General features: G+C 36.2%; 1 protein-coding gene across 1 annotated transcript; it reads right to left on the reverse strand.

Annotated features, from left to right (window-relative positions):
• Nucleotides 1-13074: 13074 nt before the first annotated feature.
• LOC117208422 (elongation of very long chain fatty acids protein 6-like) lies at nt 13075-14926 on the reverse strand. The gene is made up of 2 exons (XM_033449617.1): nt 14032-14926; nt 13075-13582 (listed from the first exon to the last, which is right to left on the reverse strand). Exons 1-2 carry the CDS (start codon nt 14355-14357, stop codon nt 13075-13077), a joined length of 834 nt encoding a protein of 277 aa, XP_033305508.1. The 5' UTR covers nt 14358-14926.
• Between the last annotated feature and the right edge of the window lie 2555 nt (nt 14927-17481).

Consider the following 17481-nt stretch of genomic DNA (forward strand, 5'->3'; position numbering starts at 1 on the left):
GCGCTTTTTGCCAAGTTACAGAAGACATGGAACACGGTGAAGTTTTAACACGTTTTCTTTTTTTTTCTCTCATTGCTCTTCTACGTTCGAGAGATATTTGCCGGTACGTGCTTGAAACGCGGACATTTTTCGAAGCAACGGTATATACAGTTCAAGTGTATCTTTGAACATTTCAACGTTTAATGCTTCAGCTAATATTTTAATTAAATGATACGTAAATTAACGTTGAACGATTTTAAAGCCACGTTCAATCGACAGATTCTCAGCAGTGTTAGACGAACCTCGGATCGTTTTACATTGTGATCCTTGTTCATCCTTAATATTAATATACGTCAATAACTTTAATATCTTCTGTTCTATGAGTTAGACGGTTCTTGAGGCTTTATTATTTGATTAAAATCTTACCTGTTTAATATCGATGGTTAAAAATTATCTTGGAATGTTATTAACGCAAACTGACCATAGCTTGTCCAATGTTATTGGAACGTTCTGTAATAATGTATAAGAAACTTTTTTGTACCATCGTGTCATTCAGCGCCATTTCTCACAATATCCCAAGTCAATGCACGAAACAACAGCAATAAAGATGATTCTTAAGCGGTCATTATTCGATATTGTTAATGATAGTTATACAAATAAATCGAGCTGTGAACATCGGAGGGAATTAACGAGTCGAGAAATCGCTCGCTTCGTTTTAAATTGGAGAAAATTTCTTAACGCTCGTATCTGGAAAAAAGATTATTTTTTCATTATTTAAATAGTCGAGAATACTATGGACTTGCGTAACAATACAATGTAAGATATCGTTTCGGGAATTTCCTCTCGCTGTTCGTCTTTGCAAAAATTATAGTTCTTCTGGCGTCTTTCGATGGGAAAAAGTGTCGAGAACTTCCATTCCGCGGTCTAAATCAGCAACGTGTAGTTGGAAACGCCAGTTCTCGCTCAAAGTACAAGTAAAACCGAGCGAGAGGTTAGGATGTTCCCGACGTCAGGGCGGTCGTTGCTAAACAGTTGTGTTTGCGTTTCGTATTTTGCCACATCGTCGAAACGGTGAGAGTGGCAGCACTAGAAAGGGCAAAGAAGAACGATAATTTGCAGGGCTCGAGAAATGATCGTTCAACGCGATAATACCAGGTAATTGTGATAAAAGTATAAGAGAAGCGTGAGGCAGAGAAAAAGGCAAAGATTACCAATATTAATTAGTTAATTAATGAACACATAGCGAAGTAGATAATTTTTTTAGATGATCAAGAAAATAAATTACAGGGAATATTTATACATACGCGTGCGTACAGGAAAAAAAAAATATATATATATATTATAGTTGCACGCGTGCATGTGTAAAGTAAATGAAACGAGACGAGAATTTTATCCACGAAACAGACAAGTGATTAATATATAATTGATTTAAGGGCTGTATTAACCGACACACAATTAGAAAACGATAGAGAGATATACAGTATGATTAATTAATGAAACATTAGAATAACTATTATACCAATTAATTAATTGGATGCATACATTATGCGTGTATACATTAACAGCAGCAACGTATGTACTTGTATACATAAATAATAATACAATATTATTATTATAATTATTATTATATATTATACATATAAATATATTATATTGTATACACATTAGTGAATGTTCAATGTTGAAATAAAATGCATATACGTTGTTTACACCATATACGTCTACTTGCTCGCCTATTATTTTATTCCCTCGAACGTACAACCTTTACGTTGTTTTCTCACGTTCGTCTAATAGCTTTCCAGTCCAGTTCCTGCGTCCATCGGTTCATACGATCCAGTTCCTGCTTCCATCGGTTCATACGATCCAGTTCCATCCAATCCAGCAGTGGATCGTAATTAACGCGACCAATGTTTTCATTCCAGTACAGTAACGTCATTCTGGTAAGTATTCCCAAAATTGTTCAATCCAGCGAACGTAACATTCCAATGTTTCTGAAATGAGATTCTAAATTCTGAATTCTGGAATGAAGTGAAATGAAAAACGCTATAACAGCTTTCGAATAACAAGGACATTGACCGATTTCCAGTCGAACGACTGGAATGTAATCCAGCGACTGGACTAAGGCAAACCCAGCTTTACTTTTTGGACCATATTTTGAACATTGGTAGGTAAGTAACTATTATCAATGATATTATAATATGAATATTATAGAATAGGAAATTTTTCAAGGTTTTCATTTGTATTTTATTCTTTATAGGGACGTAGAATATAATTTTATGAATATCTACTATTTTTTGAAAGTGTAATATGTTGAGAGGGGTTTGCTTAAAAAAAAATAATGAAAATAAATATCGTAGAAGAAAGTGTCGTAAATAATTATAAGCGCTTTTACTTTAATATTTTCTTACTTTTATATTTTGCTTTCTCTCTTATATGAGGTTATTGCAAAAGTTTCTCTCGTTTTGTAAGGAAATAATAGATGCACGGAATTTTTGTTTTATATTATTTTATTGAATTATTTTGTTTTATTACTACAAAATGGTTCATATATAATTCAATGAAATAATATGAAAGAAAGAATGTTGTGCATCTATTATTTCCTTATAAAGCAAAACAAAAGAAATTTTTCGGATAACCTAATATTTATAAGCAATTTTACTTCAGGACGAAAATTGAGTGACAAGAAGTAAACAGAAAATAGTTAAGAAAGAAGTTTACTTTAATATTTATTGACGATGAATTGATAATAAATTCAGTTAACCGAAAATAACAAATAGAGAATAATTAAGAAAAAATGGAATTAGTAATCATCTAAATCAATATCAGTATCTAGCTCGATAGCTTTTCAATTTCTATGTCATCATTGTGAATCTCGTTTATAGCTGTAAATATGTCGCGGATTCATATTTTGTGAGGCTTTTTCCAAGATTGAGGTTAGGTTTAGATTGGTCTTAGGTTCGATAACGGTCAACGGGAGGATAGTTATACTTGCTCACACAATAGTCACAGATCGTAAGTCGAGGAGATCGCAAGAAAGAATGAATTTTCGTCCCAATGATGCCACCGAGGAAAACTATGATGGAGTGTGTCTAAGGACACGAGATCATCGGATTCGTCGAGTATAGCCCTCGTTCCGAAAGTAAGGGAAATTGACGTCGCTGTCAATTGGTCAATTTGGGACAAAGACTGCTTGTCCGTTTGAAGAATCTTAATTACCAGTGTGGCGGATCGGTATCAATAGGACGCAGACAGGTCGAGGCATCAACGCGGCGCAACACCTCCCGGGCGATCCGCTGGTACCAACCGCCAACACTAGAGGGCTACGACGACAACGAGTCTGTCTAACTCGCTAGCGGTCGAATATACGAGCGATTGATACAAATACCGCACCTAGCGAGACTCCCTCTACGTCTAAGGCAGGGACTACCGGGCATAGCCTTACTGACGAGTCCACCGGTAGTCCTGGGACGAAACGCACAACTCTCTGGTACCTCTATGGGTATTCTTTTAATGAGGGTCATACTATCGTTCCATACCTATGTTAGATGAAGGGCCCGTCCCGTTGACCGCGGCTACGTTCGGCGACTGATGGTCGCCTTGAGCCCAAGTTTATTATTACAAATCACAAACAAGTACAATTGGGTAGAATGACGGCAAATTGTTTAATTAGAGCTGTAAACTTTAATTGCAATTTTACGGATTTTCCCGAAGTTCCAAAGGGGAGGCTCCGGTGTCCTTTCATCTCCGACATGTATTTATTGGAGATTCGAAGGTATAAAAACGTGCAAAATGCACATAATATGAAGAAATTGTTTAAATATCCAAAATAAAAGTTAAAAAAAATTGTTTAAATATTCGAAATACACGTCATAATATTTAAGAAGCAAATTTCTATTTACGTTTCGTTTGTTTTATCATTTTGATAGGAGTATGGACTTGCATAAACATCAGCATTCTAGTAACAATGTTCTGAAAATGTGGAAAAAGCGATAGAATTTAACGAGAAAGATATCTATTCTCGTAATTAGAAAAAATATGTTTAACTTGAAAATGGTCCTTAATTTCATAACGCACAACAACTGCAAAGATTAGGGAGAAACATATCAAATTTCTCGGAAAATTATTAATTGCCAATTGATGCTAAATGCTGCGCGAAATTTTCAAAATGCTACTAACGTACTCGTAATTCAACGATTTATTTTATTTATTCCAATTCATAATAAAACGTATTGAAAAGATATTACACCTCTTCATTTTAAAACAGCTGCATAATCCTTGACGTATTGCAATTTATTTTATTATGAAACATAGTGCAACTTCGCTTATCCACTCTCGTTTAAACGAGCCAGCTTCTGTTTGGCGTCAATTCTATGAACCCATAACTTCGCGCAGCGAGCGAATCTTCATTATACAAACTCGTCGGTTCTGCGAACTATCTTCAATAATAATAATAATAACATTAATGATAATGAGATCGATTGGATAATTTATTTAAAGTCGTATCGACTATTATGGTTGTTAGCGACTACTTTTCCATTCGGTGGCTTATTAAATTGTTCAATAAATAAATATTGTTCGATAAATGTGCAATACCTTAATTTCTTTAGAGAAGTTGATAATCACTTGTTGAAGCGGGGTCGGTGCGGCCATGTTATTAAGATTACTGCCGACTTTATATTTTTCCTTTTTTCATTCTACACAGGGTGTTTCAATCATATATGATCACCTAAATATCTTCCTTAGAACGAAGTTAGATTACTTCAAGGAACACATATTAGGTGGAAGGAATTTCTTCTCAAGGTCATTTTTCGGGAGACTTCAAGCTTGTTGGATATGTTATCGAGGTTATACAAATATTTTTATTGTGTATATATATGTCGGAGATGGAAGGACAGCGGGACTTTCCGTCTGGAATGTTGGGAAAACCCCCAATACCCTAGTTCAGACTTTTGCTATAGCTATATTTAAGCAATAAAAAAAGAAGAAATAGTTCTAATGTTCCAACTTGGCTTTATGACAATGGGTTCGGGCTCTAGGTGGCATAGCGGGTCACTAGACGTAGCCACGATCACTGGAGGGGCGTGTACCTGACAGAGGGATAGAATGATTATATAGCTCCCCTTAAAACAAAGATTGACCCGAGAGGTGGGGAGAGGAATATATAAGGACAGTTCCACTTGGATTCTTTTATCGCCCTTCTTCTTTCCTTGGCTTGGAGTTCTTGCAGATAAGTTACTTGTACGTGGAGTCATACGTAGATCAGATTGCATTCGTCATCCCGTTGACCGTGGATTCGTTAACGAACCCGAAGTCATTGTCACTAGTTTCGCGAGTGCCTAATCGCCGTAATTAACTGTCAAGATTGTAACAACCCCATTATTGCAATAAATTACACCTGTGCTGTACTGCATCAATGGCTAATTCCTGCGAAGATACATCTGACGCCCACAACCTTACTCCCAGTGGTACTCCGACATCAGAAGTGAGATTAGAGCAGTTTGTAACAGTGGTGGAACGGCACGCAGCCATCGTGAGTCAGTTAACTCAGCCGAGGGAGCAAAGACCGAGTGCGGAACCTGTAAATCTGGTGCCACCACGTTTTAACCCCGAAACCGCGGGCGCCAGCTGCGTGGTGTGCGACTGTTAATGTGATTATGGAAAAAAGCCATTTATCAGACAACGAGTTATACCTTGCCATAAGTTGTGCTCTGGAGGGTACTGCAGCACGGTGGTTTACGCAAGTTCCGGTCCGTGGTCTTACTTGGACGACGTTTACGGAACATTTTCTTGCGCAATATGGTAGGACGGAGACGGCAACCTCAGCGCTAATTAGGATGCTCAACGAACCACCACTGAAGGACGAAACCACGGGGGCTTTGACAGTCGTCTCCACTCCCTTCTGTCGGCGGAATGGGAAAATCTAACCAACGTCGAACTAATCAACGCCGCCGTCCTTCTACGACTGATCTCGCATGACCAGCATGTCGAAAGGATGGCACTCACGAACGATATTCGGACCCAAGATCAATTCCAGAAGGAAATGCGAGTCTTCTCTCACGTGAAGAAGAGGACAGTACCTTCGTCGAATAATTCACCGGCGGAACCTGGGGCCAAACGACATAAGTCATCAGCCCACCAGGCGAGGTGCCTTTACTGTGGTAACCGCGGACACAAAATAGCGGAGTGCCGCAGCAGAATGCATAGAGAACAGCAAAAAAATACACAACGCCCGGAAGGAAGACGATCAGCCGCATCGTCACAGGTGGTTTGCTTCAAGTGTCAGACGGAGGGCCTGATCGTCCGCTACTGCAGGACAGAAAACCCGGCCTCAAGAACGAACGTCGAGTCGACTCCCGCGTGATGGAGTCTCCAGTTGGTAGTTTAAGCCATCTGGGTGAGTCGTTCCCATTTTACGTCAATTCCGGAGGCGAATGCTCATTAATTAAAGAATCCGTAGCCTCGAAATTCTCCGGTAAAAGAACGACCAATATAGTGCTAATGGAAGGAATCGGGAATACTTGCGTTAAAAGTACGTCTCAGATTTTGTCCGTCGTACGTATTAACGGTTTTACATTGGAGATAACTTTTTACGTCCTTACCGATAGTTATTTAGAGCATGATATTATGATTGGTCGCGAAATCTTAGGCCAAGGATTCGATGTAAATATTACGCGCAATAGCCTCGATATTAGTAAAACGAAGATAGTTAATGCTTACCATAAAACCGCCGAAAATGGGATCGATCTTGATGAAGTAGACACTGAAGTATTTGGTAATGATGAGAGCTGATTGATTTCTATTCTCCAAAATTGTAAAGAGTCATTTATTACGGCTTTCCCGCGTACTCGCGTAAATACGGGCCAGTTAGAGATTCGATTAATTGATCCTAGCATCACCGTACAAAGAAGTCCTTATAAACTCAGCGAGGAAGAGCGGAGAATAGTACGAGAGAGAATCAGCGAGCTAATTAGAGCAAAAATCATAAGGTCCAGTAGTTCACCATTAGCGAGCCCTATGTTACTCGTGAAGAAAAAGGACGGCTCAGATAGACTGTGTGTAGATTTTCGGGCGTTAAATAAAAATACGGTCGCGGATCGGTATCCCTTACCCCTCATCGCGCAAAAGGCGAGATACTTCATTAGCCTAGACATGGCCAGCGGGTTTCATCAAATTCCCATTCACCCTGGAGGCAACGTCTGGAATTTTGTTGGTATCCCCGGCCGATATACAACGAACAAATGCGATAAGGAGAGGAAAGTTTCCGTCAGTCTTTTATTTTTGCGATCACCTTAAAGAGTTTTCACATCGCCTTTACGTGCAGTATTATACTGAGCGTCACAGCAAACGTTACTTTGTGCTTCAAAATATAATCTACGTTTAATAAAGAGTTACCCCTTTAACTGTGGATTCCTAACTGTGTGCACCTAAGAACACTGTCATTAACATCTCAAGTATCTAATGAATATGTCGGAGATGAAAGGACACCGGAGCCTTCCCTCTGGAACTTCGGGAAAATCCGTAGAATTGCAATTAAAGTTTACAGCTCTAATTAAACAATTTGCCGTCATTCTACCCAATTGTACTTGTTTGTGATTTGTAATAATAAACTTGGGCTCAAGGCGACCATCAGTCGCCGAACGTAGCCGCGGTCAACGGGACGGGCGCTTCGTCTAACAAAGGTATGGAGCGATAGTATGACCCTCATTAAAAGAATACCCATAGAGGTATCTGACAGTAAAACATTCCAACGGGTCCTTCGGACAATGAATACCAGAGGTTGAGGCACTTGCACGGCACGAGTACAGTTAGCCTGATGACCCGCTATAAAACCTGGGGTTTTTGGTAATTAAGATTGTTCAAACGGACAGACAGTCTTTGTCCCAAATTGACCAATTAACAGCAACGTCAATTTCCCTTATTTTCGGAACGAGGGCTATACTCGACGAATCCGATGATCCCGTGTCCTTAGACACATCCCATCATAGTTTTCTCCTCGGTGGCATCATTGGGACGAAAAGTCATTCTTTCTTGCGATCTCATCGATGAAGAGAGTAACGCCTTACGATCTGTGAGTATTATACGTGTGAGTTAGATTTTGTGAGTAAGTATATCTATCATTCCGTTGACCGCGGATTCGTTATCGAACCTAAGACCAACATCACTGGTGTCGCGAGTGTTCAACCGCCGCGGTTGATTGTCGAATTGGTAGTATCCATACTCGTGTTAGCAGACCGTACCTTTGTTATACCACAACGATGGCCAATTCCAATGAAGATTTATCAAACGCCCACAATCCTATTTCTGACGCTTCTCCGACATATATAATACTTTGATTTAATTTGAAAAAATTTCTTCCACCGTAATATGTGCTTCTTGAATTATAATAATTATATACAGGGTGGTTGGTAATTGGTGGTACAATGAAAATTTTTTTTTAAATTTTTTTTTAATTTTTTTACAAATCTACAGTGAGATCCGTTATAACGAGAGATGATAAAGTGCACGCGTACCGAGCGAAAATTCAAAGTCGATTTTCTCGAAAACAAAGCCTCAAACGAAAAATTTTTATTGTATGTTTTTGACTTCTTTTTTCGCGTAGAATCACCCCCTTTCCGCTTGTACCACCAGTTATCAACCACTCTGTATATGTAATAACGTAAATTGTTAGGTTAAATGAGACGATCGATTCTGGAAAATCGAGATTATTTTGGGAATAATCAAATTAAATACAACAACAGTTAATAACAAATCTACTACAAATATTATCTGGGAAATCGAGAATCGATTTTTTAAGCCCTATATTACCGTTCTTCTCTCGTGAACTATTCTATTCAACAAGTAGCCGCCGATAAAGCAGAACAAAAGTAAAAAATATCGGTTGGCGGGTAGTTTGAATTCATAAACACTTTTAAATTCGTACGAAGCATTGTTTAAGTTTTACCATTATACGATATGCAAATCAAAAGACAAATGTGATTATTCTATCATCAAAGTTTGCGCGTTCTGTAACGATGTTCTGCTTCTGGTGGTTGATGCGAATAGAATTTTTATGCCCAGTGGAATAATTGTAATTGTTAAAAGTTGAATAATCGTATTGAGAATTGCGAATAAATTTCCACAATGGGTAAAGTTTAGTAAGCAGTAAGACGGATTGGCCAGTGTTCTCACGATATCCATTTGAAATGCATTTAGATGCATTTTAAATCGCTCTTTGCATTGTTAATGTTACAATTCATTCGCGAGACCGCGTTCGAAACGAGAAACTTGCTAAAGGATTCGATTTAACTTCGCTACGCGCTTATTTTTCTGATTACTCTAATTGATGCCTTTGGTAAAGAGAAATACTCATTCGCAATGTTACGACGTACCACGAAGTTAGCAGAATTGTACGTGTTGAAATATATGTAATTTTGTGCGGTATACCGGATCAGCCGCGAGGTAGTAATACACATATATGCTTGAGTATGTACGTCAGTATGTGTGTGAGCATGTGTGTGACATATGCGTGCGCAGCGTGTCGTAGAACAAAAGAATGTCGCTGTTCGGTACGCATGGTAAAAAGTGAGACTGGAAGAGCGCTGAAACCCGTGTAATAGGTATCTGTGAACATCTTGTAAATCATATATTAAATAAATACAAAACTATTTTATTATCATCCCTACATGTAATGACAGTGTTTCTACATAATTATTTCGGCGATTACGATCCACAATTCTCAACAAATGAAAAGCGGCTGTGTTGTCACGACCGGCACACTTCAAATCCGATGGACTGGTGACGGAGATAAAAATGTGGCGGCACTCGACGACAATGTATGTCGCTGAAGTGCCTAATGAGCCATCGATATCCCAACGGTCCTTCCGCCGAATGTTCTAGAAGAAGGCGTGCGTAGCAACGGTCGCGGACGTCTAACAAACGCGTGGTTAGTGGGGATATTGAGGGGTAACAAAGAAAAAAGAAGCAGATCCGATCGAGAGTCAAATTGTAAGAGCTGCAGTCTTGAAAAGTCACGACTGGAGTTCAGAAGCAAATCGTAATTAGTGTAAATCAAGTATTTAAAAATAATTCTTTTTATATTTTATTTTTCTTTTCTTTTCATGACACTGTCATGGCTCTGTGAATGGCTGGAAAGTATATAAGGTGGAACCGAAAAAAGTATTCTACAAGAGTAGATCTATTATCCAAAGTGTTCTAATTTTTTTTCTACTGTACCTAATACACTCAAATATAGGTGTCTCTATTGTGTCTATAAAAGTTTTCCTAGGTTTCATTTGCTTTCAAAGTAATTTCTCTTTGCAAGCGATACATCGAGGTGAGAACTTCTTCTTCTTTGTCATTTCTTCAAACAATGCTGCAGGTCTTAGTCCCGTAGAACGTTCGCCTGGTCGACCTTTCGAGCGTTTCCGAATCGAATACGAAAGAAATGACCTTTCGAATAACTTTTAATTACAAGAAATAGAAAGAAGTCACTGAGACTGTAGCACGCTCTTACGATGTTCCTTCTAACTAACACACGCAACGCACCCAAACCGGTGTCATGTAAAGTTGGTACTTGGATTGTAGTAAGAAGGCCGAGTCGTAACCCAACTACTAATTTTCCTTTATAAAACTTTATTATAAATGTTAACACTTACAAAATAATACCGAACCGGAGAAAAGGGGTTGTATGAGTACAGCAACTAGAAGAAGAACAAGAACTGGGTGAAGTCTCGGTTTATATACGTTTTGGTTTTAGGATGTTGAGGGGCTAGGTGTATGTTACGATGTGGAAAAGTGTCTGAAGGTTGGTGGTCCATATCCTATCTCTGATGTGGACTAAGGTGCGTCACAGCCTTGGTGTATGCTATGATGATAAGGTGGTGATGTGTCCAAAAGTGTCCGAAGGTTGGCGGTCGATGTCTTATCACTGATGTAGGTTGAGATGTGATTGATGTCACACCGGCTGGCAGCGGAAACGGTCGGCACATCAAGCATAAAAAGAAGATTAAAAAGGAAACACTCAACAGATCTCACAAAGGACATAACCTAACAAACAAACACTCACCTCACTAAAGAAATAAAATAATCAAATTCGAAGATGGTATCCCACTGGGGGTAGCCATCCACATGTTATTTAACAATTAAGTTAGACAAATCTGCCAAATGTCCAGCTGGATAAATTGTAAAGTACAAATTAAATAATAAAAAAAAAACTAACACACTGAAAATGCAAAAAGGTGCGTTTGTCGCAATGGAATAAACACGTGGTATAGTGTTATACTATACTATACTATATTATTATACTATACTGTAGCTACAGTTGTACTGGACGAGCTCATGGAACGCCTTAAAATAAGCAGAAGTGGCTAGTGTTGCACGCGTTTTCGTCGGCCGCATTTGTTCGAACACGTTCAATTAGTTTGACTTGTTCGTTCGATCTATTGCGATCGAGAATACGTGGCCTGGATATTTCGGACGAATGATGATTTTCTGCCGAAAGTTTCTCTAGTTTCGTCTAAAATTTCTACATGGAATATAAGAAAAGTGTTAGAGGGTTTATTCATACCATACTATTGGATTCATCTGATCGACTCAGTAAATACTGAAACGAATTATCGACCATAGTTTTCGCTTAAATCTTTTGAAGAAAACATTTTATTTTCGTCTTGTAATTTACCATTTCTTGGTAAGGTTTTTAATAAACGATTATTTGCAAAAGAAAGTGGTAAGAATCTTTAAATTCATGTTCATTTCCTACCATTATCGAAATTGGACTAAACAGCGTACTAGGCTAAATGCATATTCGGATAAATAAACTCGTCGTTGAAACGATCAAATCAATTCGACTTTTTCGTTCGATTTGTTGCGATGAAGGACACACATATTTTATACACAAGGTGTACAGGGAGATAGGTGTAACACATTTGACGCATAAGATATATAAAAATTGTTTTATATAAAAATGATTACATATGAAAATGATTAAATTTATACGTGCACTTTGCATTTGTTTATATAATAATTTTACAGGTCCGGTTCGATGAAGTTTTGTGAAAAAGACTTACAGAAAAATCGACCTTGAATTTTACACTTTGTCTCGTTCTACGTTGTTGTTGTTTGATTTCATCGTGTTGGAGCAAAGATGCAAAAAGAATCATGTAAAAAAATTTGGTCCCTCTACTACCTAAACATTCCAGTATTCAGATGTTCTGTTAGTTGTACAATATTTCTTGCTTGTATTCATTGCTATTACACAGCCTTCCTACAATTTCATATCTTCCTTATTAATTTAATACGAAATTCATATTGTACGCACCAACATCTCGTATATAATGGCATCAAAGACGAAACGTATTTTATTAAGCGTCGAGAGGAAACAAGAGATGATTTAAAAAATTGTGAAAAAAGTGTAGAAGGAATTTTGTAAAGGTTGCAGATATCGAAGGAATATTATAGAATAAAAATGAAATAAAAATATATTAGATATAACCAGAAAAACTAAACTAAAAACATGCAGCTGAAAGCTCTTCGGGTATTTCAAGAAGTAGAAAAAAGTTTCAGTGGAATTGAAGACATATTTAAGCTATGTTGTATAATAGCGATATTTGTAAATTAGCTTTAAAGAAACGTCGATGTTTAAATCTATTAATATATTATGTGGAAAAAATTTAAAATTCGAATATCGTCAGCCATATTAGTAATTATGCAAAGAGGCAGTCTTCGACTGCAATGACCTTGACCTTCGGATATATTGCAAGGAAAAGATACTAAGTAGCAATCGTTTTTTCTGACTAATGTTTCCTAAAAATATTGTGAAGATACGTTTAACGAAGTTTCACCCTTGATTTTCCATTATTTCTAGTTTCTTCCTAAGCAACTGTCTTTAAAGTCTTCACATTCCATATCATAACATCAAATACGTTAATTCTTTTATAGTAATTAAATAATCTTTATCACTTTCATTTTATCGCACAACAAAAACAAAATTTCTATCATTCTGAACTAATAAAGACTCCTGAAATACGTTAGAAATGCTTCCACGAAATGCTATTTAAGAAATGCTCGTAGAAAAAGATTTGAAATATAAAAGAAAAAGAAATAACTTTGATACACTTTTCATTTAATCTTTCTACCTTTGTTTCTCTGTTTCCTGGACATGTAAGTCGAGTAGAAGTATCTAACATAGAAGTAAGAAGAGGCGATGTAATAGATGGCACCAATTGCTGCACTTTGATACGTAATATAACAGTTACGCTTATGGACATCTCGCTGATTATAAGCGATAATAGTTAGAATGTAACCAGTCACCATTTGTAGTATTTGCATCGCACGGCACGTGATAATAAGATATAGTGGTACTTTGCACTCCATTGATTCCAAAGCATAATAAGAATATATGCAAAAATTAATAAAGTACTCCATTACGCTGACCCATCTCATGGCTGCTGTAGTCTCCGTGTATGTGAAATAGAAGTAAATAATAATAGATAAATGACGGTAGACATGCAGAAATGTCATTTCTTGTTTTTGTAACACGATGAACATCGTATCGAACATTTGTATAAATTTCAATATGACAAGTGCCAGTGACCAAAAGCCAGAAACAGGATTTTGGAAATAGTTACTGAAAAGAAAATAGTTCTCTTCTTATTATACATAATTAATAAACATATTTGAAATATCGGCTCGTTTCTTGATTATCGCGTGTAAATTAAAGTAACGTATTATAATGAAACAATAAGAATGGTACTATTTTGATTTGGAAAATTACTATACGATGTAGGTACACTGTATAAATCGATATGCTGCGAATTGGTGAGTATAATTGATTATGCCAATTAATAAGATAAAGCTCATTTCAGAGACAAATTTATAGAACTATTTTGATAATAGTACTATGAACATGTGTTAGAAATGTATTCCTTGTTTGACTAGCGCTTTTCACATATCAATGTTCTCTAAATACCGAGCATAAGAAACTGTCTCATATAATAATGTTTCGTTAATAATTATTTTTCAAGTCGTCATTCATCCGGAAATATATTAAAAGGTAAAATATGAAAGTGGCATTACCTAGGTAAGCAAATACTATGGTAAAAGCTATGATGGAGCAATGCAAAGAACAGCTCCGGTGCTGTTCTACTAAATCCGATAATGGAGAGCAGTGCCATCAATCCATACCATAATGCACGTGGACGTTTCAAATTGAACTTTGGATTTTCTAACATGTAAGACAATCCGGCAATAACTACGATGACGTAAAAGATAACGTAGCAGATGCAGTACACTATATTGTCCAATAACCAGTCTTGAGTGTGTAGATAAGAGTAGTTTTTTTCGAAGTCGAAAACATATGAGTACTCAGGTGCAATGGGATCCACAAAATCTTCTTCATACATTGTGAAATATCCTTTTTATATCCACTGGCCTTAAAAAAATGAAAGAAAATACGTAGTCTTCCCGTCATGTTGTCAATTGACTAAAACGTAAGAACAATCGTTAACATTCTCTTTTAGAAATATGTAAACTAAAAATATTTCATAAACAATACGTTCAAAATGATGTAAAATATTCCGAGCAAAGTAATAAGATAATACAAACAAAATAATAAATTAATCATTTTTATATATAGTATTTAACTAAATTTTCACACAAAATATTATCGTAAATTGTTTACCAGTTAGCTATTGCGGCTTCTTTGGAAACTTTGAAAAGCGTGTAATCCTAAAATGTGACGCAGAAAGTAAGCGATGACGAATATACTCGTCAAACACAGAATATGTTATATGGCTGTTGTAATATAGAATTAAGTTGCAATAAAATGACCATTTTATTTTTTTATTTTATTACTGACAGGGCTCGTCATAACAGAAAATATTGCCATTTCTCCATGACGAGTATACGCGTCAAAAACAGCTAACTGGTTAACATTATTAGAAACTCAACGTGGTACGAACAGCAGCGGTGAGTAGAGCACGACACGCAGTGGCGACTGTGAGAATTAGGTTGAGTAGATGGACGAAATAAGTAGACGCAAGTTGTTGATATTGCACGTGCACTTACTGACATCCTGACGAGCCGCGGCTCATTGATTTATACCTCTGCGTGTTCTTCTGCCATTGGTTCCTTTGTATTTTTGGAAACACGCAGAAGTCTAAACCGTTTGGGTGGTTAGAAGACAAAAAGTCAACGGTTGACGTGAAAATGTAAACGATTACCATCCACCGTTTCTCGCTTTGATAAGTCGATGACCTGTCGATGAAGTATGACGGTCCGAAGTTTGCCGATCCGGCCGGCGCACAGGCGCCAGCAGTGCCGAAAATTACCGAACGAGACCGTTGACTTTTAAGTGTTAGAAAAACAGACGCGGCGAGCTAATCGGCCGGGAAATAAGAAACGAGGCAAAAACTACGGTCCGCGTCTTATTGCCAAAAAATTCTAAAAGTAAAACTTTTGTGCGTATCTTGTTCTTAGCATGATTGAAAGCTATTATTTCTTATTTTGAAACCTATTAGAAAATAATATTTGAAATATTAGGTTACTCCAAAAGTTTCTTTCCCTTTATAAGGAAATAATAGATGCACAACGTTTCTTGTTTTATACTATTTTATTGAATTATGTATGATCCATTTTGTTCTATTACATTGAAATATAACTATTGTATTGAATTATGTGTTTTGTAGTAGTAGAACAAAATGGATCATACGTAATTGAATAAAACAATATGAAACAAAAAATGTTGTCTATTATACATATATCTTACTACTTTGTTCTGAATATTTTACATCTCTTTTAACATATTATTTATTAAATATTCAATTTTACGTATTTTTAAAAGAAAATGTTAACAATTGGTCAGTGGATATAAAAAATGATATTTGTTGAAAATGATAACGTGAGTTCGTGCTCGCCATCTATATGCAGATGCGTTAGTTACAAGAAAAAATAACTAGAAGATAGTTCTAGATACAATCGATAGGTTTAAGATGTTCTTTTGTTTTTATCTCTAGTCCATGTAAGAAAGTACAATAAAGGTTAGTTGACTCAGAACGGTGTGATAGATTTATCCAAAGAATAAAATAATAGCTAATATGATCCTATCTCTGAATACAGAAATAACAATATTTCACGACGAATAAAGAGGATATTATTATCTATATCTAAATTTTTATTGCGTCGATTATTTCTTTATGAAACGAAAGAAACTTTTGCGACAACCTAATGTATTTCTTACTGTTTAGAAAATAAAAATTAAGACATTTTTGTTAAAGGAAGTATCGAAACATTTTCATCCAGTTTTTTAAGAAAATTCGTCAACATAACGTATACAATACCTTCTTACAGAAATACGATATAAGCACATTTATTGTGCTTTTGCAATGATACTTTGCTTTTATGAGCATCGTTGTTGAACAATATCCGTAAATCTTCCAAGTTTGTTTCATAAGATACATCAATTAGATCGCCACATTTTCGTTGTAATGCGATCGTTATCGCTCAGAAATTTGAAATACTCCTATTACAGTAGCATTTGAATTTTCTGAATATTTTTTCTTGGTGCGTTCGAGGGTTTTCTGTTGAACACAATAGGAAGATAAAAATTTAAAAATGTTACATCAGCTCAGTCAAAGCTGAAGCTTTTTACAAGTCAGATGGAAAGTTCGCGTTTATTTGAGCACAAATATTTACGTCATCATACTGCATTATCTAGATCAACTTCGTGTAATTAAAAGAAATACATTAATTCGTTTCTTCTGTATAATGTAGCCAAAATGCAGAAAAGTCATTTATCTGTTTTAAAGCTTATAATTGGGCTTATAATTGTTGGGCATCGAGCAGATCAGTACAAATTAATGATTTAATTAAATCTATAATTTACCTTCAGCCGGAGTATTTTGAAAAAAGCAGGAAGTTAGGTTACCTTAATCATTTATTTACGTAGATGGCATTGGCCTTGTCCAAGATAAAGATAACAATATAATATATCATAATTTTAGACCTATACATAATAAGAAATTGATATATAGTAGTAATCAATGTATTCTAAACAATTTTGTACATTTATTATATTTGATTCGCATGTGGACAGGGTTGATGACATCGATGATACATTGAGAACAACATAGATAGATATTGATGATTAAAGGATATTAATCCTGGAAGAAACGTCATAATGGGATTCTGTTCACACTTCAGTACGGTTCACTGCAGGCTCACTCTCATTGTGTTTATCATTGTTATGTACATATTTTGATATATCTTACAAGGAAAGGTCACAGTCGTTGGGTCATCGATTTTGATAAAATTCTTCCTGACGAGTCTAGGACAAAAATAAGTCGACCTGCATTTCACACTTTTTGTCAGTATACAATCAGTCCATATCGTAGAAACAATAGGTCTCAAGCAAGTTTCGAGGAAAATACACTCTGGTGGAACGATAACAAAACTTATGACAAAAAGAAAATAGTAATTGTCATACTACATTTACTGCAATATAAGTTGTTACAAATGAAATTCCATATG

This window comes from Bombus bifarius, unplaced genomic scaffold (assembly GCF_011952205.1).
Source record: "Bombus bifarius isolate JDL3187 unplaced genomic scaffold, Bbif_JDL3187 scf7180000008072, whole genome shotgun sequence".
Taxonomy (NCBI): Eukaryota; Metazoa; Arthropoda; class Insecta; order Hymenoptera; family Apidae; genus Bombus; species Bombus bifarius.